At 49.6% G+C, this 26,375-nt stretch overlaps 1 protein-coding gene across 2 annotated transcripts in view; it reads right to left on the bottom strand.

Moving 5' to 3' along the window:
* Trim66 (tripartite motif containing 66) overlaps positions 1-25,456 on the bottom strand; it is a 42,983-nt gene extending 17,527 nt beyond the window's left edge. The window contains exons 1-10 of one of the 2 annotated variants that reach the window (XM_041666890.1): positions 25,343-25,456; positions 19,392-19,495; positions 17,172-17,319; positions 16,184-16,316; positions 15,592-15,708; positions 14,439-14,553; positions 13,809-13,955; positions 10,638-10,755; positions 8,286-9,190; positions 5,888-6,049 (exon numbers count right to left, since the gene is read on the bottom strand). In XM_041666890.1, the coding sequence (XP_041522824.1) occupies positions 5,888-6,049; positions 8,286-9,190; positions 10,638-10,755; positions 13,809-13,955; positions 14,439-14,553; positions 15,592-15,708; positions 16,184-16,316; positions 17,172-17,319; positions 19,392-19,400 (1,854 nt within the window). In that variant the 5' untranslated portion in view covers positions 19,401-19,495; positions 25,343-25,456. Of the gene's footprint in view, positions 1-5,887; positions 6,050-8,285; positions 9,191-10,637; positions 10,756-13,808; positions 13,956-14,438; positions 14,554-15,591; positions 15,709-16,183; positions 16,317-17,171; positions 17,320-19,391; positions 19,496-25,084; positions 25,122-25,342 lie in introns of those variants that run through there. The other variant, XM_041666889.1, reaches the window with a different exon arrangement.
* Positions 25,457-26,375: the final 919 nt, after the last annotated feature.

The raw sequence follows: 26,375 nt of genomic DNA, 5'->3' as shown, positions 1-26,375 counted from the left end.
ACTTCCCAAGTCCCTCTAGGCCCAAGACTAGGGATTCTGGCCTAGCCTGGGAAAAGTGCTGGCTGGTCTTAATTTTGGGGCGTCGGCTAGAAACCTGGTGCCCGAGGAAGAAACTGTGAAATAATAAAGAGACACATAGTACACATGTCCAGGTTTATTATGAGTCTGCCTCTTCCAGGAAGGTGACATTTCTGGGGCTAAAGCAGGGAAGATGGCGTGGTGTTCCTCATCAACTCATTCCCAGATATCTGAAACATACTTTAGTCAACAACAAAGTGAATTGGTTTAAGAACATTCTTTTGGAAGGGATGACTTCTACAATTTTAACTAGTACATGGTCTCATCTAGTAGAACAAATGAGAATAACGTGTAAAGGAATGGCTGGAACTGCTAGAGTCCGGGATTGTTTCAGAGGCTCTTAAGAGTGCAGGACTTAACTTGTCCTTAACAATCCCGTACGGCGGCCTTTCTCCAGGCGAAGTCACTGTCTTCTTTCTTGAGAGCTTCCTTTATAGAAGTTCTAACTTCCTATTTCTAATCTGTTTATTGCTTAAATGTTTAAAATGAGCAATTTCTTAAGCTGGGCATGGTGGCACACACCTTAATTCCAGCACCCAAGAAGCAGAGGCAAGAGAATCTCTGAGTCCTGAGTTCAAGGCCAACCTGGTCTACAAAGATTTCCAGCACAGTCAGGGCTACACAGAGAAATCCCATCTCAAAAAAAAATTGAAAGAAAGAAAGAAAGGAAAGGAAAGGAAGGAAGGAAGGAAGGAAGAAAGAAAGAGGGAGGAAAGGAAAAATGGGTAACTTCTAAAGAAAACCGTGTCTCTAAACTTGCTTGGTCAAGCATGCTAATTATATCCTGTGTGGGGGCTTATGATCTCATATATGGTATAATGCCCTGGGTTTGTGGCATCTGTTTCTGTTGCTCCAAAGTTATGCCTGCTCTCCTCTGGTTTCAGGTTGTTCACGGTGGCTAAAATCACCAAAGAGCAGGGAATTGATGGACAGTAGGAAAGGGGACCAACGACTTGGGAGCTGTGTCTTTTAGACAGTCACAGAAAGCTCTCTAGCCAAGGACACAGGTAAGGATAGGTAATCTACCTTACAGAGGTATACTGTCTTATGAATTAAAGGCTCAAAATATCTGAGTGTTTCAATAGCTTCAGAGAGTCAGGTTGTTTAACAGAAGTTCGCAAAACAGTCGAACAAGGCAGGGGAGGAAGCAACTAACCTGTCTAGTAACTGGTGTCACATGGTGGGTTTTTTTGTTTGTTTGTTTGTTTGTTTGTTTGTTTTGGGGAGTTTTGATTTGGTGCAATTTAGATTGGTTTGGTTTTTTGATTTTTTGAGACAGGGTTTCTCTGTGTAGCCCTGGCTGTCCTGGAACTTACTCTGTAGACCAGGCTGGCTTCCACTCAGGAATCCGCCTGCCTCTGCCTCCTGAATCCTGGGATTAAAGGCGTGCACCACCACTGCCCAGCACGTAAAGGCTGTTGATTTTCATAGCAGTGTTGTTACTCTGATTGCCAGTGAGTGCTCATCCAGCTCAGGGGCTCCTACATTAACTATGGCTACTCTGATGCATAGACATCCCACTGGCAAGAGTCAGATAGGATCATAGGTGACAAAGAGACAAGAACTGAAAAGCACCCAGTGCCCTAGTGATCTGAGAAAAACAAAGAGGCGAAGAGGATCCTAGAGGCTGAGGTGGGAGGACGAGGAAAGGCATAAGCGGAATTCAGTGAGTCTGGAGTGAAAGGCAGTTTAGTGAAATTTAGAAAAACTTGGAGACTTGAGAGATGGCCAGAGGTATTTACCCAGGACTCTGGAGGAAACCCTCAGTCTATGAGTAAATGCCCATTTCCTCATGGACCAGGAGATGTGGGCAAGGGTCTTAGTTTTGGTCTGAGAAGGAAATCGTGAGAGAACTAACGAGAGAGCTTTAAAGGGGAGAGATTCAGAGGCAACTGAGGAGTATTTGATTTGCCTCCTATCGCACAGTCCCGCGGGTGCTGATGGGGATACAGGACGTGTCCTAAGAAGGCTTCATCACCCTGAGAACGTTCTGGCTACTTTCAGGGCATGTTATGTGGCTGTAAGATCATAGCTGAGGTTGAGTATCCAAGATCTGGCCTGCAACCCTGTATTCAGGGACTGTTGAAGGCAAGATGTACTTTCTCACATAATTCAGGGTAAGAATTTAAGTGAGTCGTTTCTCATCTCTGGGCTGGAATTTCCTCCTCAGGCTGATATAAATGCCATGCAGCAGCAGTTAAAGGGTTATTGAGAGTGCAGGTGTTGAAGTGCTTTGGCGATGGTACAGCTGCATTCCACCTCAGTGAGTATCCTTTGTTTATCTGCGTCTTCCTTAAGAATCTCCGCCACAGGAAGTGCCTAGTGCTTCCGCATCATTTGGTGGAAATACATCCCAGACTCCCCGTAAGCCATGAACAGGGACCTCCAAGTCCTTTCGGAAGAACTGGGGCTACACCCTGTGTGGCAGAGAGCTCTCTTGCAGGTGATGAGGGACTCAGCTGGGTTCTCTGTGGTGCCTGTGGTCTTAGAGGGTGCTCTAAGGATGTGGTCATGGGTGTTCTTCATCAGATGATCAGTTCCCAAGTATGAAAAGAAGCTATTAAAAATGTCTTTCAGATTCACAAGGGATGTAGGGAGCATGTGCTATGGAGTGGTGACCATGAGGCTTTTCAGAGTAGCTGAACCAAGGTTAGGGAGTTTGGTCAACAGGCAGTGCTGCATGGAAGGTGGCGGGACAACTGAGAGAGCAGGGCTGCTCCTTCTAGAAAACTCAGCCTAGAACTTCTGCATCTCATCTTCACGGTAAGGTCACTTAGCAGCAACAGGCCCTCTGTTCTAGTCAAAGTCCTCCTAGTGGCAATAGAGTCGGCATGGAATGCCCACAAAAGATCCTGGTGCCATAGATTCCCTGGTCTATGACCTTCAGATGGACATCCCACTTCCCTGGCTCCCACAGACCAGCGCAGCTGAGGAGTGGCTGCAGGCCCAAACACTTCTAACAAAGACAACAAGGGTCAAGGGGGGTTGGATCCTAAGCACTCTCCCCCAGCAAAGCCCAGGGCTACTTCAAAGACAGAATCCAGCAGGTGAGAGGCCAAAATGGAGTCCTCTTTCTCCCACTCAGTACAGAGAGGCCATTGGGCCCAGTCACCGAGCACAGGCTGAGTCAGGAGCCTGCGTTCTAACATTGCCCTTAGGCAGCTGTATAACTCTTAGGTGGGTCACTTAATCCCTCTGTGTCTCAGTTTCCATATCTTTCAAAGGGGAATAAGAAAGCGGCCTCCTCATAGTATTGCTAGGATAAAGACACAAGGTGGGATCATCATGTAAAAACCTGTGCAAATTTGGCTTTTTTAAATTCATACAAGATATTATTCATCAACGAGGTGCTAAAAATATTTGATATCCTCATACCTTTTATTTTGCTCAATCCCAGCTTAAAAGCAAATAAATTCCTTCAAAATTAAAGCAGCTTCCCTTATGGTATCAACTGCAACCCAAAGCTCCCTCTGACCCACAATAACAGGCCCTTTTCTGGAAGCCTCAGACATGAGACCTTCCAAACAGACCATTCTCCTGACCCTTGCCTCAGACCTCAACATGGGCCCCAAGTCACGATGACCAAGAACGGTTCAGAACAAGAAGTTGCCAGAGCCTTCACTAACCCTTTGCCAACCTGCATTCACCCAGAATGACCCATGTCCCCTTGTCTCTCAGAGAGCCATAGAGACACTCACACAGGCAACAGTCTCTGTGCTTGAACACAGTCCCCGCCCTTCCTCCATACTGTGTGTAGGAACACGAATGCACCCCACCAAATGAAAAGCAGTGTTTTCTGCATGGCTTTCCCAACACTTAAGTGCCAGCAAGTCCCAGGCTTCCTGTTGAACCAAGGGTATTGAAAATGGCTGCCTTGGGTCATCTTCTACTGTGGTTTCCATGGGAGAGCAACAGCAATTCAAAGCAACATCCCCCCTCCCTTCCAGCACGTTCTTTAGATACGTATTTCCATTCCCAGACCAAGACAGACCCTGATTTTGAGGCAAAGGACTTTCTCTGTCTCATTTCCTGTCATCAACCAGACGCTGAATTCAAAGCTCTTGTCCTCTGATGGCCCTTGAAATCCTGGCTTCCTCTTCCTTCCATGGCTACTTAATTCATTCAGCTTCTCTCCTCGGTATTATTCTGGTCTCTCTTACTACTGACCTTTTACATTTAATTCAAGTCATATCCCTCCTAGCTGAAAATCCTTCGGCCAACCACCCCAGCCCCAGTAGTGAATCCCAATTCAAGTATAATAGGCAAGGCCTTGCCATCACTCCATTCCCAGTGCACCCCTGCTCCTGTCAAGCCAAGTCAGCTGAACCCCCTAAGAAAGGCCCAGGCTTTCTCTCAACTTTGACCTTCCAAGATTGCCTTCCAAGATTCCTGTCCACTATCTCCTTTCCCCCTCTACTGGCCCAGATTCTTTACACCTCAGTGTAAAACAGGCTTCCAGGAGGTGTCCCGTGAGCAGCCTCCTCTCCCAGAAGGAAGTGCTCCAAGAGGAGGCACTTCAATGGTGACTGTACTGTTCCAGCGTAACTTACTACGGTGTCTGTTTCTCTCTCACCAGACACCACCTCACACGCCAGTATGTGCTGAGCACCTATAATATTTGAAATTCTAGGACACATGTGTGCATCTGTATGAATGTGTATAAGGTTTGTTAACTTTGAATGAATAAATAAATGGATGGATTAGATGGCCCATATATAAGCAGTTAAACAATTAAGAGCTACAAAGGGCCTATTTATGGCACCTGTAAACCAAACCATTTTCAACAGGGTAGATAGGACAGAACAGGACAGGCACAGACAAAAGGCTGCTAGCATCAGAGGCCTTCCAGGACTCTGAAAGTCAGAAGCTTTCAGCCAGTGTTTTGTTTCTGCCACTGCTTGCTTTTCCTCAACTTGTCTTCAGTACAGTGAGGCTGCCTGATCTAAGATGGCCCTGCTGGGGAAACGAGGGGCTGTACAGGGAGCAGCGAGCAGAACTAGGCTGCAAGCCACAGGGATACCAAGGCGCTGGTGTGCAAGCTTGGAGTTGTAGACTTCAAGACTAGGGCTTTAGAGCCAGGGCTTTAGAGGACCAGGAAGACTGAGACACTGGGCCCAGGCAGGCAATTAAAGGAAAGGGCCCTGGGACACCGGCTAGGGTGGAGGACGTGGCCCAGTGCTGACAGTCCAGCTAGAAGGAAGACAGAGTGAAGAGGAAAAGAACACGGGAGACAGACAGCTCAGGAGTGTGGGGCTGAGTTACTGCCAAGATGAATGGATGCTACGAGAGGCCCCTGATAGCCCATCTTCCAAGGATCTCCATATCCATAGGTGTCCAACTGCCTCTACAAGGACATCCCTGCTGCAGACCACGTACCCAGCCAAATCTACTGATCTAATTCTAAAGCCAATAACTTTGGGTAGTGGAGAGCCACGTCCAATATCTTCCCCAGTTTCCACTGAGAAAGGATAATGGCTGTGTACTGGGTTCTTAAGTAAAGCTCAGCTCTTCCTGCAGCCGTAAGGCCCTAATCTTCATTTTCCTTCACTATTTGGTGGTGATGCCCACCTCAGACAGACATTTGGAAGGTGACGTTAGATCACGGTCATCAGGTAGCACACACCGTTCTGAGCACAGAACAAACTGACCCTTCCTTCCCCTCCAAATGAAGCCCAGCAGGCCCATGCGGGAGTGCTCACTCAGTAGTGGGTTGGCTAGTATCCAGGGACAGAGCGGGGATACACCTCCCGCACCCCATCCATCACCCTCCTCCAGGTGCCTGCTGCCCCGCACTAGGCTGTGTTAGTACCTTTCTCACCACATTTGGAGAGGAGTGCTGGGAGGCGCTGTCCACTGGGGGGACACTGTGAGGAGTTTCTTCCCCGGATGTCTGAGGCAAGGCCGCAGCAGTGTTCTTGTCGAGGGGTAGAGCTGGCTTTGGGCCTTCAGGTGCTGGTGGCTCCTCTGTAACCTAGAAAAGGAATATGACCTTGGATGGGTTTCTTGCAGAGAATAGCAGCAGGGCTAAGGCCCACTGAGCTCTGCCCTGTCACTGTCTGCATACCATGAATGAATTAAATTTTCTCAAAAAGAAAAATAATCTGGGTTGGGGAAATGGCACAGTCAATGAAGTGCCCGGCGGAGACCTGAATTCAGAGTCCTGGCACCCACCTAGAACGTGGGGATGAACCACCCACCGTCTAAACCCCAGAGATGAGGTAGTGGGCAGAGAAAGGCTCATTGGCCAGCCAGCCTAGCCAACCTGTGAGTTCTTAGTCTAATGAGAAATCCTGCCTTAAAATTTAAAGCAGAGTTATCAAGGAAGATAGCCAATTTCAACCTCTGGTCTCTACGAACACAGGCACACAAATGCCTGTGCACCGTCATCTACACAACCCCAGACATCCACATATCCATATACCCACACAGACGTGTGCATACAATGCACACCACACACACACACCACACACACACACACACCTTATCTAATCTCTTCCTGAAACTGTATCCTAATACCATAGTCTTAGAATAGAACCCAAACCATGAATTCTGAGCTAACTCTGTGATGTTCACTTTAACAATGTTAACATGTTGTGTTTGTTTGGCTGGTTGGCTGACTAGTTGGATAGCTGACTGGTTAGTTTGGCTTTGATCTGGGTTTATTTCATTACTATTATGGTTGTGGTGCTAGGAATCAAACCCAAGGTCTTGTGCCTGGTAGCAAGCACTTAACCTATCACCGAGAGACACTCACAAATCTGCAACATCTGAGCTAATATTTAGCTGTGGTCCTCTATGAACCCTGGATTCTGCTCTGCCAGCACAGGGAATATTTTACATCTCTTCAAAGGAACTGAGCCTCCGGAGATGACACCTGAAGCATTATCTAAAGTCATTCCTGATGAAGCATTAATGTGAAGCCTTATGTTTGCCTCTCTGGAGATGTGTAACCATAGATTTAAAGGAGACACTGCCGTGGAAAATGTGAGAAGGAATGGGGACATAGGCTGGAACAAGAGATCTAGAAAAAAAGATCTAGAAAAAATTAGGAAGTATGAATTAAGACGTGAAACAGCAAAGATCCCAAAGACACAAATGCACTCACTTAGTCATCTTGAGAAAATAGAGGATCCGCATTCAATTCTCCAGCATTCCCTAAACAGAGATCAGAGCCTCTTCCGTGGCATTATAGACAAATCAGCAGACCTGGGCCCCAGTCTTAGCTCCTCCTCTCAACACTCTGTATAGTCTCGAAGCAAACTGCTTGCACTCACCAACCCTACCGCACCTACACACTACAGATGGTACCATCTGTTGGTATGGTATTCCATATGTGTGCATAAAACATATCTAGCTTTACAGACATAAAGTCAAAATATTCCTTGGAGTGTTGTAAAAGTGCCAGCAACCGAGGTCTACTGCCACCCTCATTCTACTCCTAGAGCTCTCTCTCCTAGTAGGCATCCCTACGAGGTATGCCTAAGCTCCCAGCTTGAAAGGGTTCACAGATAGGAGCGACTGCCCCCTTATCCTGACACTGGAAGGGGTCTCGCAACACTCTGATGGCACCATCTCCTGGGCTTGAGTACATGCTGCTCTCCATGAGTACATGAGAACCTGAGCTCAATCCTCCAGAACCCACATAAAAAACCCAAGAGTATCAGTGCGTGCCTATAACCCCAGTGCTTGGAATGTGGAGATGGGTGGATCCCTGGGGCTTGCTGAACGGCCAGCTGAGCCAAACTGGCAAACTCCTAGTTCAGTTAGAGACTCTGTTTCAAAAAAAAAAAAAAAAAAAAAAAAAAAAAAAAAAGTTGGACAGCAACAGAGGAAGATGCCCAACATCAACCCCTAGCTTCTCCGTAGACTGACTCTCTCTCCTCTCTCTCTCTCTCTCTCTCTCTCTCTCTCTCTCTCTCTCTCTCTCTCTCTCTCTCTCTCTCTCCTGTCCTTTCCTGTCCTCTCTTCCCCCAGTACCTTTATGTTTTCAAAGATACAATCTATGAACAAAATCCCCAATGTCACCCCAGGGAATAGGGCTAAGTCAGGCCACTCTAGAGACCCCTGAGCCCAGATCTCTATAGACCACGTACTATATCCTCCACAGCTGCTGAGCGCAGAGCTAATGTGAGGGCTTAGCTGTAGACCCACTTAGATGAAGGAACCAGATGCTGTATGCCCTGAGAAGTCCTGGGATGATGGCTCACCTGCAGGGAATCCTCCTGGCTCTGGGACTGGACAGGTGCTGGCTGCCTGACAATGTAGTTGATCTGCCCCACGATGGTTTGCTGTAGATGCTGAGGAGACTTGGTCTGACTCAGCTGCAGGCTGGGCTGTTGAGCCTGCAGGAGGAGTTCCAAGTCCTTCTGCATCTCCTCCAGCTCAAACTTGTGATGCATGATGTCCACGTTCTGAGAACAGGCAGGCCCAGGAGGGCTCTCGTGTTGACTGGAAGCCAGGTGCTGGGATGGAGGCAAGGGTGGTGGTGCATGCTGGGTGGGTGGAGGAGGTGGAGGTGGGGGCGGTGGCTGCTGCTGTGGCTGCTGCTGAAAGTGGCCGAGCTTCAGCTTCTGGTGGTGGCCCAGCTGAACTTGGATGGAGGGTGTCTGTATGGCGGGCTGGGCGTGAGCTCCCGACTGAACGTCTTGCGGAGGGACGATGCACACAGGCTGGGAAATCAGCTGCTGTCCTGGCCGCTGGGATGTACTCTCCTGGTCTGCGGGAGGCGGTGGTTCTAACCAGGGCTGCAGCAGCTTTGGTGGATGGGGACTGCAGGCCAGCTCTTTCTCCCTGGGCAGCAGGGTGGAACACTGCAGCGCCCCCAGCTGGTGGGGCACCATTTCAGAGGGCTGCCGGAAACTGTGAGCTGGGTGGATACTGGGTGGGGCGACCTGGCCTTTGAGGGAAGGTGAGACTGGGGAGCAGTGGGAGCAGCAGACAGACGAGGAGCACAGTGCTGGAGGCTGGAACTTGTGTGCGGGGTGGCTGAGAGAGTCCTGCTGAGCCATGGGGGCCTGGTGGCCCTGATACAAGGAGGATGACCCCTGTAAGCTCCCATAAGTGGCTACAGCATCTGCCCGGGACAGCTGCCCGCCCTCAGTGGTTATGCAGCCTGGAGATGGAGAACAGAGAGATCCCAAAGGTAAGACACAGCTGCCCCCTTTGCTACTCTCTGCTCCCAGAACCAAAGACCAGCATTCCGCAAGCCCAGTCAGCCACAGAGATGAACTTCCACCCCAGACCTCCAAGACTCTGTCTAGAGTGCTGCCAGGAACAAGGCCTGCAGAAGCTCGCTCCAGGGGACCGCGGGTATTTGAGGAACTGGGTCAGCTTTTACTAAATGACCAGCCTTTCTACCCGACTGGGAAACCTACAAGCTCTTCACACTCCTTTCAGTCTAACAGCTCGATGGACTTGCTGAAAGAATGCACTGGGGTTGGGGAGGGATTGTCTGGAAAACAACAAAGGGTACACAGTGAGCGTCCAGGTGCAGAGCTGGGAAACTGCTGGGCACTACGATGGGAGATCCCATGCCAGGTTGGTGCCAGTCACCAGCACTGTCGCTGGGTTGCTGTGGTGGCATCATTGCGAGTGTTCTCTGTCTACTGCCCCTTCACCCAGTGTTCTATGAAGCTGGCTTAGGAGACTGAGCTCCTCGAAGACAGAGGATGTGTCTGATTCACCTGTGGTCCTGTCGTGCTCAGCACCGGGCCTCACCAGGGGCAACTGCTGAGTTAAATAAAACAGGAGGGGGTAGGGAAAACTAAATCTGGAACTGGGGATACAGCCACTTGGTAGCCTGCTGGCCTAGGTTCCCCAAAACCAGAAACTAGGTATAGTGCTACACACCTGAAACCCCAGCACTCAAAGGGGAGGTAGAATCGAGAGCGAGAGAGCTAGAAGTTCAAGGCCACCCTCTGCTATTTAGTGAATAAACCTAAGCTACATGAGACCTGTCCAAATAAAAGAACAAAAACATATCTAGTATCATTGATTTGCCAAGTTCAAAAAATTTTCAATGAGATTAGCATCTTAGAATCAGAGCGGCAGTTGGTAGTTAGTTTCAATAACTATTATGTAGTCATCACAAACATATCTTCATGTCTACACTACGTGGAGACTGACTGACAGAAATTCCAGCAGAGGAAGAAAAAATACACAAGGCCATTAATCTGTTTGCACTCAGCCCAAAGGAGGAGTGTGTAGCTTGTACCCTCACACATATGCCCTGTGTCACCTCACGGACATGTTCACCTGGACTGCCATACAGCATTCAGGAGAGGGTCACCGTCTTGTCACCTCTCCAGCAATGAAGCTGAGGTAAAAGGAGCAACATTCATGCAGAAGAGGAAGCTAGTGTTTCAGGTAGCGATAGAGTCCCACACTGCCGTTATTAACCCATCCTCCCCACTTCTACTCAAGGAAAGATTTGATGACTGACTCCATGATCCCTGGCAGTCTCGAGAGCACTTCCTCCTGGGCACATGGAGAGCCACCTAGGAAACACAGCAGATTGCCTGCACTTATTCTTAGCTGACAGGCTAAAGGTCACAGCTCACCAAGGGAAGCCAGCTGCTTGGTCCAGAAGTTGGGCTCCCAGGTGAATCTGATACTCCAGGGAGAACCGGGATCTGTGTTACAGCTCGTCTCCAGCAGCCGCTGCATCTGGAACACAATCTGACGACAGCACCATTTATCTGGGCATCTGCCTGTGTGGCAAGTCCCGCTTTCTAGGGCTCTGGACATCTGCCTGTGTGGCAAGTCCCGCTTTCTAGGGCTTTGGGCATCTGCCTGTGTGGCAAGTCCCGCTTTCTAGGGCTTTGGGCATCTGCCTGTGTGGCAAGTCCCGCTTTCTAGGGCTTTGGGCATCTGCCTGTGTGGCAAGTCCCACTTTCTAGGGCTTTGGACATCTGCCTGTGTGGCAAGTCCCACTTTCTAGGGCTTTGGGCATCTGCCTGTGTGGCAAGTCCCGCTTTCTAGGGCTTTGGACAGGTTAAAGGGCCCCAAGTTGTGTTCCTCTGGCCTCTGGTCATCCTCTGTAGTCTCAGTTCCCTGTCCCCCTTTAATCTTCCCAGCCAATGATCTTCCTCTTCCCTGGACTCTGGAACCCTGCATCCGTATCTCTTCCAGACCTCAGATGACTTCTAACTGCCTGGCAGCCCAGTCACCCCACCAGTACCCCCTTCAAACTCTGGGACGACCTTCTCAGAGCTGGCCGTTGCTCTGCTCCTTCTGTAGCACCCACTTGCCATCCTCCTCGGCCATGGCTCTCATCTGCGGCCGCTCACGGCTCTCCCATTGCCTGGGGCTTTGCCAAGTATCCATCACACCCTGCCATCATCTGGCCCTAGATAACTAGTGGCCCAGTGGACACCTTGGCCTCTTAAGTCTTTGTTTTGTTTTGTGTTTTAGTTTGTTTTGTTTTGGGGACAGGATCTCACGTATTCCAGGCCTTCTTCAAATCTATTGCATATTCAAGGATGACCTGCACTTCTTCTCATCCCTGCATGCACCAGCATACCTGGTTTACAGACTACTTGGAATCAAAGCCAGGGCTTTGTCCATGCTAGGCAAACTCTACAAGTGAGCTACATCCCCAGTTCCCATTCCTGATTCCTTTTGTTTTTTAGATTATATTTTAATTAAAAAATTTCTCCCTTCCCTTTCCTCCCTCCAAGTCCTCCCATATACCCATCCCTGCTCTTCTTCAAATTCATGGCTTCTTTTTCGTTGTTATTACGTGCATATATGTAGCATTTGTGTATACATACTGATTCTCAGATATAATCTGTTGAGTCCATATAATGTAACTTATATCATTCTTATTTCTTCAATGTCAATCAACTCCCACCTGTTTTCAGCTCAGTCACTACACCTATACCTCATTAGTCATCTACCTGTGAGGCCATAAACAACAACCTCCTTCCTGATTATAAGGTGATCCCACCCCCTGGGACATGCTCTCCTATCTCGCTGCACTCTGAGTGCCCTTCTAGCCGTTCAGTCTCCCCAGCTTCCCATCATCTTCAGGTCCCATGTCACTAGGGCCCTAAGTTTCTACCGACCACCAATTCCCAACTTCAGGTCAATCCAGCTATGCTAAAGCCTCGTTACTCAGCTGCGCTATCTAAGGCCATGAAAGTAACCGCTATTTTCAAGGGCACACTTAGAAGTTCCCTCAGCCTCCTTACTTTCCTTCGTCACGGTCCTCTTCCACTGCTTGGTCATTCACCCTGCCATTGCACCCAATCGCTAACCCTCTTCTTATTTACTACTTTGCAGAGGATAAAAGAGATCACAAATGGCAAATGCTCCAGGAGCTGAGGATGTAGCTCGGTTAGTAGTGTCTGCCTAGTACACAGGAAGCCCTAGGTCCAACTCCCAGCACTGCATAAGCCCAGCATAATAGTGTGTGCCTGTAATATCAGCATTCAGGGGACACAAGTCATCCTGGGCTACATAGTAAGTGAAGCCAGCCTGGATCGTATCATAGAAATGACAAAAGTCCAAACTCTTCGAACACAGATTCCCTTCGCCCTTCTCCGAGACCAACAGGCACCCTCTGGCTCTCACTCCTCCCCAGGGTGCTCACTCCACCCACCCCTCTCTGTCTTACTGCCATCCTCTCTCCCATAGAGAAGGTGCAAATGTTTGCCAGACTTAAAAAGTTCCCCCAGCTCTGCCTCCTTCCCAGTTCCTGCTCCCTTCTCGCCTCTATCTCTAGCCTCACCTCCGCGCGCCTGACTTCTACCTCCCTGCTTTGCTGGAACTTCGTCTGTCTCTAGCCTCACCTCCGCGCGCCTGACTTCTACCTCCCTGCTTTGCTGGAACTTCCTTACACAGTCACCAGAGAACTCAGCACTGTCGGCTTTCAAGGCAACTGGGCGTGTCCCTCCTGTCTCGCCTCTGTAGGATGGTCAGCACAGTCCTCAATTTGAGCTCCGTCGACATCTGTGCACTCTACGTCCCTGCCTCTCCTCTACACTCTAGCTGTGCTTCTCGATCCTCACTGTCTGCCCCTCTGCAGAAATAACGGCATTCCCTGGTTTCAGATGTGTTCTCTGCTTCTCCACGATGCTGCCATGGTGACTGTCCCAGTAATGCTGCCTCTTAATCTCCAGCCCTGACTCTTCTGAAGTCCAGACCCATCTATGAAACCAGCTTTTTGGCCACCTCTTTTCAGATGCACTCCAGGCTCCTTAGAGTCAATACAACTATCTCTTAAAGCCCATTCTCCTCCAGCCTGGAGTGTTGCACTCAGGGGAAAGAAACAGGAGGATCTCAAGTTTGAGGCCTGCAGGAGCTACCTAGCAAGACCCTATCAAAAACCAAAACCAATACTTCCTTCGCCTAGGCATCACAAGCTCAAGACTTCAAAATCTTCTCCAATCCCTGCTTTTCTTGCTCTCCTACTTGGAGTCTAGTATTAGCTTTCTGTGAGATCTCTGAATACCCAGGACAATGTGTGAGTCCGTGAGAACCACAGGCCTTCCTGGCTGGGTTAGCAAGATCGTTTCTGCAGCTGGGTCCCTTGTGCTATAGGACCTGGTAGAAAATGACATTCGCTTACTAACCCAAAGCCATGGCTGGGTCTGAAGAACTCAGTACCTGCTGTCTTACTCCTCTTTCCTTCTAAAATCGTGCACTTCCAAGGATAGCCCCGCCCCTTGCGATACAGGCTCTGTTGGGGTCTGTTTTCAGACTAGCTGAAGGGACAGGCTTCCTCTTACCAGTTCTTTGCTGAAAAGGAAAGGGACACTGGTCTTGCTGCAGACGGCCCAGTTGATGAAATTCTGCACATGCTCAAACTGCCGGTTGAGAACCATGATGCTCTGTAGCTGCTGCTCCAGCTTCCGTTTTCTCTCGTTAGTGATGCCCTGATGCACAGAGAAAAGAGAGAAACTGCTGAAGTCCATGTTTGGGAAGTCTGGTGGCCCCCGATGGCATCTGATAAGAGAACTGAAAATAGCCTGAGCTGTTTACTGGTGGGTGGAGAAAGGGAGAAGAGATAGTGAGAGATTCCACAGCACGAAGGTGGAATGGTGGCAAATGGGAAAACATGAATGAGTGAATGTCTACCCCTCTTGCACTCAGCCTTCCAGGAAGGCACAATTAGACTCTGTCTTAAGACCTCCCTGGTGTAGTTAAGGGTGGCAGCTACCTGAGAGGCACGGATGGCATCAGGGAGAGGCTGAACTGTTTCCCAGCCCCTTATCAAGCCACTCTCCCAAAATTAGACTAGAAATTTTAAATACAGCATGCAACAAGATGCCACGATGACTACGCATCTGAATCCTAGCCCTGGCTTCTGACCCAGGAGAACGCAGGATGCACCCTTGGGCCCGTCTGCATATACAAACCTCAAGTTCCTCTATGAGCCCATTGGCCTGTTTGTTCAGCTCATTTATCAGGACCATCTTGGCCATTTTGATCTGGTTTTCCACCTTCCTATGCTGATGCTTCACTTCAAAAATCCTGGAAACATGATGGGACAAACAGTGATTCCTCTCTGCTTACTGAAAGACAGCAAACAGAAAAGCTGGCAACTTGGAAGCTGCCTTGAGATCAGAGCCAAGCGGGCATCAAAGAAAAAGGACCTTTCTCAGCCCCGTTCACTATCCCTCCCCCTTGGTTGAACTGGGCTTCCTCTAGGAAACCTCGGGTCCACCCAGTAGCTCACCAGGTGGCACAGTACTGTGGGATATATAAATATGATTTCATATTGTCCAAAAGGAAGATGCGTGGGTGCAGGGACTAGTGGCTTCTGACGACTGGGCAGAGTGGGAAGTGGAGGGATGTGACCAGTAACATAAAGGTTTCTGTTATGGTGATGGAACGTTCAACTGCACAGTTCTGGGAAATGCCAAAAACCCATGCATTACACATTTTAAAGGCCTTAGTTTATTATATCTCATTAAAAATATTTAAGAGAAAGGTTATGGTCTTTGAAGTTACCGCAGCCCTAGCTTCCAAGTTGATTAGCCATGTTAGCTCAGATGACAACCTCTATGAACCTCTGCCTCCTCAGCAGTAAAATGAAGATAAGCCTTGCTGAAAGAATTATAATAACTGAACAAAATAATGCATGTTTCAAACCCAATTCCTAACTCTTGCTATACAAAACTCCAGTAATGCCATGCCATTTAACTTATTTATATAGATAACAAGAAGGGGCAGATTATGATTAACTGTTGCTGTCCCACAATAAACAGTGCTTCCTTCTCCAAAAGCTACTTACTATGTACCCTTGTTCTTGGGTACCCGTTTCCAGCTGACTCATAAAGCAGAGAACCTAGGTCCAGACTCTCTCTGATTGCCCTGAACTAGCTGGCCCTAGTCATCAAGTGATATCCCAAAGACAGCTCACTGGCACTGAGACCTCTAAGGAATGGACATGTACGCTAATCTGCCTAACCACATCCGCCTCCATGGACCGTCTGGACACTGGTACCCGAGCCCAGGAGGTGAGAGAGCAGAGCATTTTCGGCACTAGCCAGATCTGGCCTAGGCTACCTGTCCTCGATTTGCTTCGCAGATGTCTGCAGGCTGGATTTCTTATGTGCCACCTGCGTGGTCACGCTTTCCAGAAGCATCCTCTGGTTTTGTAGAACTTCTTCAACATGTCTGCATCTAAGGGAGGAGACAAAACAGGAGCTGAGGAGTGATGGCTCCTCCCCTGAACAGCCAGCACCCAGGAAATCCCATGGTGCATTGTCTCAGCCTTGGAGGCCAGGATTACACACTGCCAGAGACAAAAGCACTCAAGTCTCTTAGTCCATCAGGAGGTTTGTAGAGTCATCTCAAGAGAAGAGGAACACCTTGGCCCAGCTGCTGCAGGTTGACTTGGGCAAGGAGAGGTGTTGTTGTTGTTGTTGTTGTTGTTGTTGTTTTGAGACAGTTTCACTATGTAAGCAAGGTGTTTTCCACATCACTATGTAGCCTTGGATGTCATCTAAACTCACCACCATCCTCCCTCAGCCTCCCAAGTGTTGGGATTACAAATGAATGTCACCATACCCTGCCTTGGAGAGAGGGTGACGCCTCAGCATCAGCGGCCAGAGCGAGCCTCCCAGCCCCCCACTCCCGGATAGTCCACCCGCCCTACCTGTGCTCTTTGTGCTCTATCATCAGGCAGCTGTGGCACGTAAGCACATCACATGTCTCACAGAAGAGCTTCAGCACTTCCTGTGTGTGCAGAGGGCAGTACAAGGCGAAGTCCCCAGAGCCACCATTCACCCCTGCCAGAGAAGACAGAAGAAGTGGGCTTCTGCTCACGCAGACCTTTCTGCTGAGCTTTGCTGAGCAGCCCTCAGCCCTCCAGAGACGCAGCACAGACACGGAGCATGGGGCAGGAGATGCGAGCAAGAGAGGTCTCTCTTGGGAACCCTGAGACTCAGGCAAAGGGAAGAATTCAAGCTTAGCCTGAGTTGCTCAGCTGTCCAGAAACTTCACACTCTCACGCCCTAGTGTCCCACCCCCTGCCAGGGGTGGAGAAGGCACTTGCTCCTGCTCCAGGCAGATCTCTGGCACAGTGGGAAACCCTCCTAAATGAACCTAAGCCTCTTCACTAACCAGGATTCTGTGTCGGTGTGGCTAACACCAGCTACTCAGCTTTGCTGGGCTTCAGACTAGTTCATGTGGTGAACTCTGTCTGCTTCCAGTGGGCTGGACACATATCACACATACACACACACACACACACACACACACACAAGTCAAGGGCCTCAGAAGACTTTCCAAAAGACTGTTGACTAAAACAGATGGTGCAGGACAGACAAAAGGGCAAGAGTGGACCCGACTGTTAAATCTCCGATGCAAGGCATATGGCTCTAAATAGGAGTGGGAGGTGGGAGCTCAGCTTGCTTCCATGACTCAAGATCATGCTCCCAGCGCCAGCTCACCCACACTCTCCCGCCCCCAGCCCAACAGTGAGGGCTAGAGTGAGTCACCCCTCTGACTCTAAGGGAGATATCCTTCCTTTGCAAAAGACTCGGAAACCATCCCTACTGCCTCTCTTGGCTGAGAAACAAGGTCAGAATACTATTCTCCAGGCACTTGTGGGTTCAGCACAGAAGAAACATGGGGGGCTGTACCTGAGGATCCCTTCTGTGCCCGTGCAAAGAGTGGGCCCCCTGGGGCTGGGACATGCCGGTGTTCCTCTGTGCAGGAGCTGCACAGCCAGCGGTTGCAGTAGGTGCAGAGGATATGCGCCGCCCTCTTCTCCTTGCATTCAGAGCAGTTCTGGAAGCAGAGAGCCCAGCATTGGTGACCCTGTAGTTGCTGGGGTTTACAGCTGCAATCAGCAAATGCCCTCCGGACTGGGGTCCTGGTGGAATGTTTCCCAGAACCGAGGAGTACTGTCGAGTGGAGGGCTGCCTGGCAGGGCGTGCGCAGGAAAACACCGTCTGTGACAGAAGGAACGGTGGCTATCTTCCACTAAAGTTAAGGAAACCCAGTAAGCCAAGGCTGCCCCCCCTCATCAAGGCATACACAGCTCAGGCAGGGTGACACCCTTTAAATTGATAATGCTGCGATAAAAAATACATGGCAAGTGCTATGGACACATGCAAAAGGAGGTTCCTAAGAACTAGGCCTAAGGGTGGCAGGGAACCTTTCATCAGTAGGACACATCTAAGTTGAATGCTGAATGGCAGGTAGGTAGATGAAGGGGAAGTTACAACAGAGGAAAATCTCATGCAAAAGCTGAGTGTCCAATGTCTTCAAAGGAGAGAAAGTCTAAGATGTCAGGGTATCCAGGGAGATGAGTCCACCCAGCTGAGAAAGCACATGAAGGCCCGCTTCAGAGCTGTGCTCCACCTGCAGTCTGCCCGGCCTAAGATCCCCTCCTCACCTCCAAAAGTTTGCTCATTTGTGGTGATGTTTTGTTTGTGCTGAAACAAATAAAGCTGCCTGGAGATAAGAGGGTGGAGCTAGCCACAGTAGTCAGCCACAGAGGCCGGACAGTGGTGGTGCAAACCTTTAATCCCAGCACTCTGGGAGACAGAGGCAGACAAATCTCTGTGAGTTCAAGGCCACCCTGGGCTTGATTTTGATTAGATTGAGCCAGTCTAAAAGAGAAACATAGCCAGGCGATGGTGGTTCACACCTTTAATCCCAGTACTAGGGAGGTAGAGATAGAAAGGAATATGGTTGGGCGGAGAGAGAAATATAAGCAGGAGGAGAGAAGAGCTCAGGATTTAGTCTGGGGACTTGGGGAGACAGGATACCCCATTTGGTCTGAGGATTTTGTAGAGGTAAGAACTAGTGGCCGCTGCTCTGCTTCTCTGACCTTTCAGCTTTCACCCCCTAACATCTGACTCCAGCTTTTTACTAATTCAGACCAATTAGAATTCATGCCACAGTCATTTCATGGGCAGATACAGTGCTACATCTGATGGGAGCCATCATGAAGTGCAGAGATGTGGGAAAACGTTACCTAGTCCATCCTTAACTCAGGCAATCCACTAAACTGCTGTGGGTAGAGAAGGCTTCACCAACTTCCCTATGGCTGTCTTAGAAGCAGAATACATGTTAACTCCCAGAGAGCTACAAACATTCTGTAAGAATTGATACAGGAAAAAGTAAATAAACCAGTAGGAAAATGAAAAGCAGTGATAAGGCTGTGTCTGTAGAGAAACAGGAGGTGTTCCAGTCGGTGAGGAATGGGAAACAGCACAGAGCTGTTACACAGGGTGAAAACGCTCGTTCAATCTAAGCTGATGTTGAGAAATCTCAACTCAGGGGGAAGCTAAAGGGAAAGAAAAGCCTACTACTGTTATTATCTGTAAGAGTCATGAGAAAAAAAAACACTGAAATAAATTAAGTAGTGTTTAATATATCTTAAGATACCTTCACTTTCCACTCAAAGTATATAAATTTCACCTAGTAGAAAACTATGTCACTTCTCCTAATTCAAACATGTTTTATTTCCCTCCTGTGTGGATGAGTGGGTGGATGGGTGGATGGATGGGTGGATGCGTGGATAGATGCGTGGATGGATGGGTGGATGCGTGGATGGATAGATAAATGGGTAGATGGGTAGATGGATGTGTGGATGGGTAAGTGGAAGAATGGGTAAAAAAAATGGGTGTATGGACGGACGGACGGACGGACGGACAGACGGGTGGATGGATGGATGGATGGATGGATGGATGGATGGATGGATGGATGGATGGATGGGTACGTGGATGGGTGGGTGGGTGGATGGGAAAACCAATGGAACCACAAGTCAGTGATAGGTAGCTAGACCTATAGATGGGGGTCTCATCAATTTCTGTCAACCACCGCCTGCCTATTCCGTTGTCCTGACTTACCCTGGCCATTGTGGGTTGCCCAGGAGGAAAGTACTGAAGGAAAATATGTTCAGTTACATCTCTGGTAAGATACACTCGTTGACATCCAGGACAGGAGATGAGCTCTGGAGGGGAAAGACAGACAGTGGAGCCAAGCAACAGAGTGATTATTCATACGGCCTAGAAGGGGGTTTTCTCATACCCAGCACCAACATACGGGCAATATTTCCTCTGTGCCGACGTGATCTCTATTCAATAACACAGCCCACAGTTAGCATGAACATGACCATCCCACCAGAGGCCAGCCCTCCAGACTATCCATTTGGTCTCTCCCATCCTTGACTTTGCCTAATCTTCCTCTCTTCCTTAGGAGCCGGGTTACTACAGACTCAAGCCTCTGCCTCCTGCTGCTCCAGTTCTGCATTCTGTAGCCCTGAGGTCCCAGTTCTGTGACTTTGGAGGGTTAGTGTAACCCAGAGGACATCACAGTCATTAATGTTCCCATGTTACCCAAATCCCAAAGCTGGAACTTCCAGTTCTCTAGCCAGAGAAAAAACAGCCCCGTCCCCTGCCTGCTCACGTAAAGGTGCTTTTCATTGGTTTAACCAATACCAATAAGTCTGTTTCTGGGGCTCAGGAGCCTGTGGCTGGGCTGTTTCTACTCAGAGTCACAGACCATGTAAGGTGCACTATAAACATCCCCTGTGAGCAGCCTGATTCACTCCCTTTCCCAGAAGAATGCAACAGTTTCCAAACATTCCTTAGCATAGTGGGCATCTGAATTACACAAGCAGCAGGAGATTGTCACCTTGGAGACCACAGTGACTCTTCAGACCCACTCTAAAAACAGTCGAACCTCTGGGAACGAGTCTCTTGGGGAGGGCAAGGTACCTGTGTGCACGGATGAGGCTGGTGTGAAAAGGAACTGGTAGTAACAGGGCCTGTAGCAATATTGTCACAGTCTTCTCTGCCTCGTTCCGTCCATGCTGTAGTGACTGCTACAGAGTCAATTGCTCTGCAATGCACTCAGAAGAATGCAAACCCAACTGACTCACCTATGCCTATTTCATTACATGTGAAATAGGAAGGGAAAATGAGAGTTGCTTTGATAGATAGGCATGGTGGGACACATCTATAAACACCAGCACTCGGGAATGTGGGGCAGAAGGCATCACAAATTCAAAGGCAGTGGGGGCTACACAGCAAAAGCCTGTCACAAAAAGACAGGCTGGTGAGGTAACTCAGCAGGTAAAGGTGCTTGCCATCGTGTCTGAGATCCTGAGCTCTAGCTCTTGAATCTACAGGTGGGAGGAAAGAACCAGTTCTTTCCAGTTGTCCTCTGACCTCTACGTGTGTGCTATAATAGGGTTCACAGACACACACACACACAAACACACACACGGGGGCCATGATTCTCTAACTCCACCCACTGAATCTATGACCAGACCTCAGGAGCCTGTGTGATTCTGCTCTTGCACCTAGAATTCTCCAGTGAGATACTCTGAAAAGTTGAACCTGGGACTCAGATTGCTGGAAGACATCAGACCTCGAGGAAAGAGACCATAGTTGTCTTAAACATTCCTCATAAGACTACCCTAAGATAGCCAGACCAAGTGAGCTACCAGTCTAATGCAGGCACTGAAGTTCAGCCAGGATCAGGCAAATTCAGCCCAGACTACCTGGAGAATTCCAGTCCAGATCACCAACCTGTAGAGCCACACAAGAAAGAAAGTTGGTTTAACCACTACATTTTGGGGTGGCCTATTGTGCAGCAAAAATTCATCATTTACCATCTGCAAAACCCATAAAATCATATAAAACAACAGCCTTGCAGAGCCATGGATTGGAATGACAGAACTGCATCTGAATCCCCTGGGTAGTTTTCCTGCTGGTCAACACTCTTGGCTGTCAGGTGACTCTCCACCTTCTGAACAGCGATCTGAGTGTTGAAGGTTACCTCCACAGGACTCCCAGCTCCTGGTACCAAGTGATCAAACCTTAAAACCAGCAGCACAGCAGAGTGGAAAAGGAAGACGAACTAGATGGTTCAAAGACGGCCTCTTGGCACATCATCCGCCTCTTGGCCTTTAAGGCAACACTCTTGTTTCAGCATTCATTTTCAGCTTGGCCTTACCTCCCCCCAGCCTCATCTCTAGTTTCATCTGCCAGATGCCATAGTTCTTTGGCATGCCGAGTATTTCTGCTGCCTCTGGATCAGCCAAACTTTTGCATGGCTCTGTCTGACCAAACACTGTTCCTCCTTGAAATACTTTTCCTTGCCTCTGTCCTTTTCAGATAAGCTCCTACGCATTCTTTCAAACCTGTCCAGATGTTCCACTTTTGAGAAACAGGGCTCATTTCCCCTGGGATCAGTCAATCAGTACCTCCAGTGTAAGAAACGCCACACGGCATCTTGACTACCTGTTCATAGGTCTACATAAGAAATTATCCACACTTAGCATCAGAGGACAGTGCATGGCTTTTAGTAGATGGGACAATTGCACTTCGTTTGCTGGCACGCTCCATGTATACCCTTGCACTCATGGCCCCTTGGAAGAAGTCACCTGTAAGTTTCTGGGCAGTGGGAGAAAGTGTTCCTGAGATGACAATCACGCCGTCTATGAACAAAGCTCTGCTGCTATTATCTGATTATCACCCTGAGTGAGCACCCTCTATCCCTGAAGGTCACTAAGTTGTTACAATGAGGGGTCCAGACCTAGAAGAGAGTGCTGATTACACAGTCCTTTTCACGTGCTAACAGAGACAGGACAAGAAGGGACAGTCAGTCAAATGGCAACTGAGCTATCTACCCTCCTTGTCAGAAGTCAGGTGGGCCAGGCATGGCGGCACACACCTGTGGTCCCAGCACATGAGAGACCAAGGCAAGAGGATTGCCAGTGTGATTCCAGCCTCAGCTACACGGTGAGAAACTGTGTCAAACAAACAAAACAAACACCAGAGAGTGACAGGCAGAGGCTGAGGGGCGGCTGGAGCAGGATCGGCCCTGGGCAGGGGCTGCTGAGGGGCAGAGCTACACGGTGAGAAACCGTGTCAAACAAACAAAACAAACACCAGAGAGTGACAGGCAGAGGCTGAGGGGCGGCTGGAGCAGGATCGGCCCTGGGCAGGGGCTGCTGAGGGGCAGAGCAAGAGAACAGCTGTCCTGCTCGTAAGACTCACTAGCTACACACTTCAGTTACAATGGAAGTAAAACGTTATTGACAGATAATGCTTATGTTGGAGGGAGGGACTTGTTCTGAGACAAGGTCTCCTGTAGCCCAAGCTGGCCTCAAACTCAAAATGGAGCCAAGAATGACCTTAAACTCCTAGGGAGGTGGAGTTACGGGTGTGCGTGTGCGACACCCTGCCTGCCTTAGGCAGTGTTGACAATTAGATCCAGAGCGTCACGCATGCTAGGGAAACACTCCACCAGCTAGACTGCATGAAGGATATGGATGAAGTCTTGGCCTCCCAACCTATGTAGACCAGGCTGGTCTTGAATGTGACAGCGATTCTCCTGCCTCCCAAGTGCTAGGATTACAGGGGTGCAGCAGCAAGCCCACCTATTTTACTGCCTTTCACAAGCAGAAACATCGTTCTTGAGACTGAGAAGACCATTACGCAAAGACCACCAAGGAGGCGGGTCTTCTGTTTCCAGAACGAGGATGGCACCGGAGGTCTCCCTGTGGAGCCCGGTGGCCTGGGAGAACAGTTCTGAGAGCCACATTCCTTCCACCTGTTAAGAGATGGAGCCATAATGCAAGTCTGTAATTCCAGCACTCAGGAGATTGAGGCAGGGGAATCTCAAGTTTAAGACCACAGTAGGCTACACAGAGAGTTCCAGGATAGCCAGCTTCAAAAACTAAATAAATTTCTTGTGTGATACAAATTGGCATCTACTTACCACTACTCCCTGTACTGGCACCCTGCATGTGTTATAGCATTCTTAATAGGTCTTATCTACATTCTATTATAGCAAACTGAAACCCAAGACTGTTTGCCCTGAAAACCGTGTCCTTGGGCCAGGGAGATGGCTGAGTAAAGCACTCGCTGTGCAGGCATGAGGTCTGGTTCAGCGCCCTGAACTCATGGGAAGCTGACTATGCTGGTTTGCATATGTGGTCTCAGAACAACTGCAGGTGGACGGAAGGTGGGCCGGTAGCATCCCCAGAAGGCAACAAGCCAACCCGGACTGTGCAGCGCAGACACAGACAGTAATAAAACCCTGACTCAAACAAGCTGGGAAGCGAGAGCTGACACGCAAGGCCTCTCTCTGACCTCCACGCATGTGCCACAGTGTTCACGTGCAGCGCACACACGTAAAACATGTCATGTCCCTTCCATTAAGCTATATTCTTTCCTAACTCAATAATAAATACATGATATATTTTTATTGCAATTAGCTAGACAGTTTCGCCATATGAAAATATTTTATAATGATGATCAGACCACAGTCATTATCCAGCTGTACTAATAGCCCATACCCAGCCTGGAACCTGGAGCTCTCTTAAGAAATACAGTGTTTGAGGAAAGCGAATGGAAAGAAGCTTTTGTGCCTAAGAAAAGAAATGTGGAGACAGCGCATTCTTTGCTACAAACCTGACCTGTAAGGTGGCTTTTAACCATCCTGACATGGGACAGGGACGTGGCTCAAGGGACCCCAAAGCACAGCTTTGACAGCGAGCACCCTGGACAGTCCTCCTTCCTCTGAGAGCTCTGGCCCCTGAGTCCTGAAGCTGAGCCAGACAGAAAGTCCAGAAATCTCTGGATACAGTGGTGGTAGATTTCCCCTCTGACAGACAAATGGACAGACTCCCAACACAGAGAAGTCAGTCCTGGTTGGAGGCTACATTTTACCTCCTCTGACTCACAACTCAGCTGAAAGACCAAGTTGCGGTCTGGGGCCTGCTTCTGAGGCTGGAGTGCATTCTGAGTCCGGAAAGGGAAGGAGGCCTGGCCTGGGGAACTACCTCTCAGCATGCACAGCACAACCAAGGCAGCCTTGGCCTCAGATGATGAGAACAGGAGAGACGTCCCAAGGAGGTCCCAAAAATCAGGCATGGGTCATCTCAGTCCACCAGCCACCATGGCCACCCTGAGCCCAGCCTGGGCCTAGTGCTAAGCAATTGTCATGGGTTGGGAGGTCTCGCCGTTCAGCTCTCATCCAGGGCTCCACGGAACGGCCCAGATCTCTCTGTCTAGCAGTGGGATCCATGGAGGCAGCCTCAAGTGCCTCTGCCAGGGTCCAAAGCTGGATAGACCTTCTCTGTTCCCAATTCCCAATCCCACGGAGGGTGAGAGGAAGGCCTCATGAGAAACAGAGACATGCTTCAAAACTACATTGTCCTTGTAAAACCTCAAACCACTGAGCCGCCTTGATCAGCCTCTGTAGCCACAGGTGAGACACACTTCTTTGCTCTGCCTCTGCCAGACACTACGCAAGGAAACCCAGCACCGGTGCTCAGCCCAGCTGGCCAGGCTCACTAGCCGATAGCGCCCTCCCACCCTTAGCAACCTCAGGATGCTGAGCACGGAATAAGGCCCCAGTGAAGCCCTTGAAGCCTTGCACTGCCCGGGGACTCAGAGCAGCACTGCCTTCAAGAAACAGGTTGTACCCACTCTTCAGATGTCAGCACCAGTTAGAAAGGCAGATTTTGATCCAAGACACACCTAGATTGGCTGCCGATTTTGCCCCTGGCTGCCAGCAGGCTTACCTGTCACCCTGTTGCCTTGTAATTAGAGCAACACCTGGGAGAGAAGTCAGAGGAAGAGCGACAGGTGAGACCACCACCAGTCCTGGAGGACGGTGCTCCCTAGGAACCCAGGAACACCCACCCCGCATGCAGCAAGCCCGCTGGGCTACAGGGCCTAAGCCTGGGAGAGCTGGGCTCTGGGTGGGGTTTGGGGGAGCAGCCTGGAGCCTCTCCCTGTTGCGATGCGTCCTCAGCCAGGGCTGCATTTCTCTGGCTCACCTGAGATGCTCCTGCAAGAAAGAGCAAGGTTGACTCCTCCTGTTCCTGTTTATCTCCAAGTCTCTGCAGCAATTTTCCCAAACTGAACAGCAAGAGGGAGACCTCAAAGAGGCGACTCTCTTCCCAGCTGCATCTCCTTCCTAATCCTCTGGGTGCCTCTGAATAGAAGCTCAGAAGGAAGAAAACGAGATTTTCAACTTTCAGGAACTAGCTCGGTCGCCCTCTATACAGCTCACAGCTCGGGAGGCCATCACTCTCAGGCTTTTAAGACTCGATCCACAGAAATCCTTCAGCCCTCCATGTTCCCCAAAATGACAGTGCTCATGTGTGGCTGGAACCTGCCCCCGATCCGGCAGCTCATTTAAATAGAGCTCATCACAATAACAGTGCTGGTGGAGAAGTGAGTAGCTGCAGGGCCCTGGGGACCCCCTGTTTATACGTAGGAAGAATGATGCAATCTGGGTATCAAAATAGCAATCCGGAATGGAATAACAGGCTCCCGCAGCAGCGGTGCCTGCACAGCCAGAGCTCAAGTTGACACACTCTGTCAGCCCCACACTGCTGCAGCACGCAGATGCCAAGCACACACTCTCACCGCATCATTTTCAAAAACAGCAGGAGCCGGAGAGATCCCTCCGAGCCCCCTGCACCGCAGGAAAGTGCAGGGGGTGGGGACTCCCCAACAGACACTAAAATCTAGCTCCTAGATACTCACCTGCTCCTGCTACTTCACCTGAAGTCCTTATCCTGTGACGTCACAGTCGGTTGCCATAGTGACCAACTGTCCGTCACAAGCGGAGGATTAGGACTTCAGCTGGAGCAGACACTTGTTTTATGATGCACAAAGGTCCTGGGCAGAGGTCCCTCGGCAGCTCTCTCTATTCCCCAGGGAAACACAGTCACACACAAACAGAAGAGGGGAGGCAAGAGGGTGAATTGTGAGAAAGACTTCAGGATAGGATAATACTGCAAGTTACAGAATGATTACAGCCACACAGCAATCAGAGGTGGGCAGTGAGGAGAGCCTAGCTGG

This window comes from Microtus oregoni, unplaced genomic scaffold, assembly GCF_018167655.1.
Source record: "Microtus oregoni isolate MIOR12 unplaced genomic scaffold, Mior012 000016F_ref0000370, whole genome shotgun sequence".
Lineage (NCBI taxonomy): Eukaryota > Metazoa > Chordata > Mammalia > Rodentia > Cricetidae > Microtus > Microtus oregoni.
This window is presented reverse-complemented; position numbering and strand designations above follow the sequence as displayed.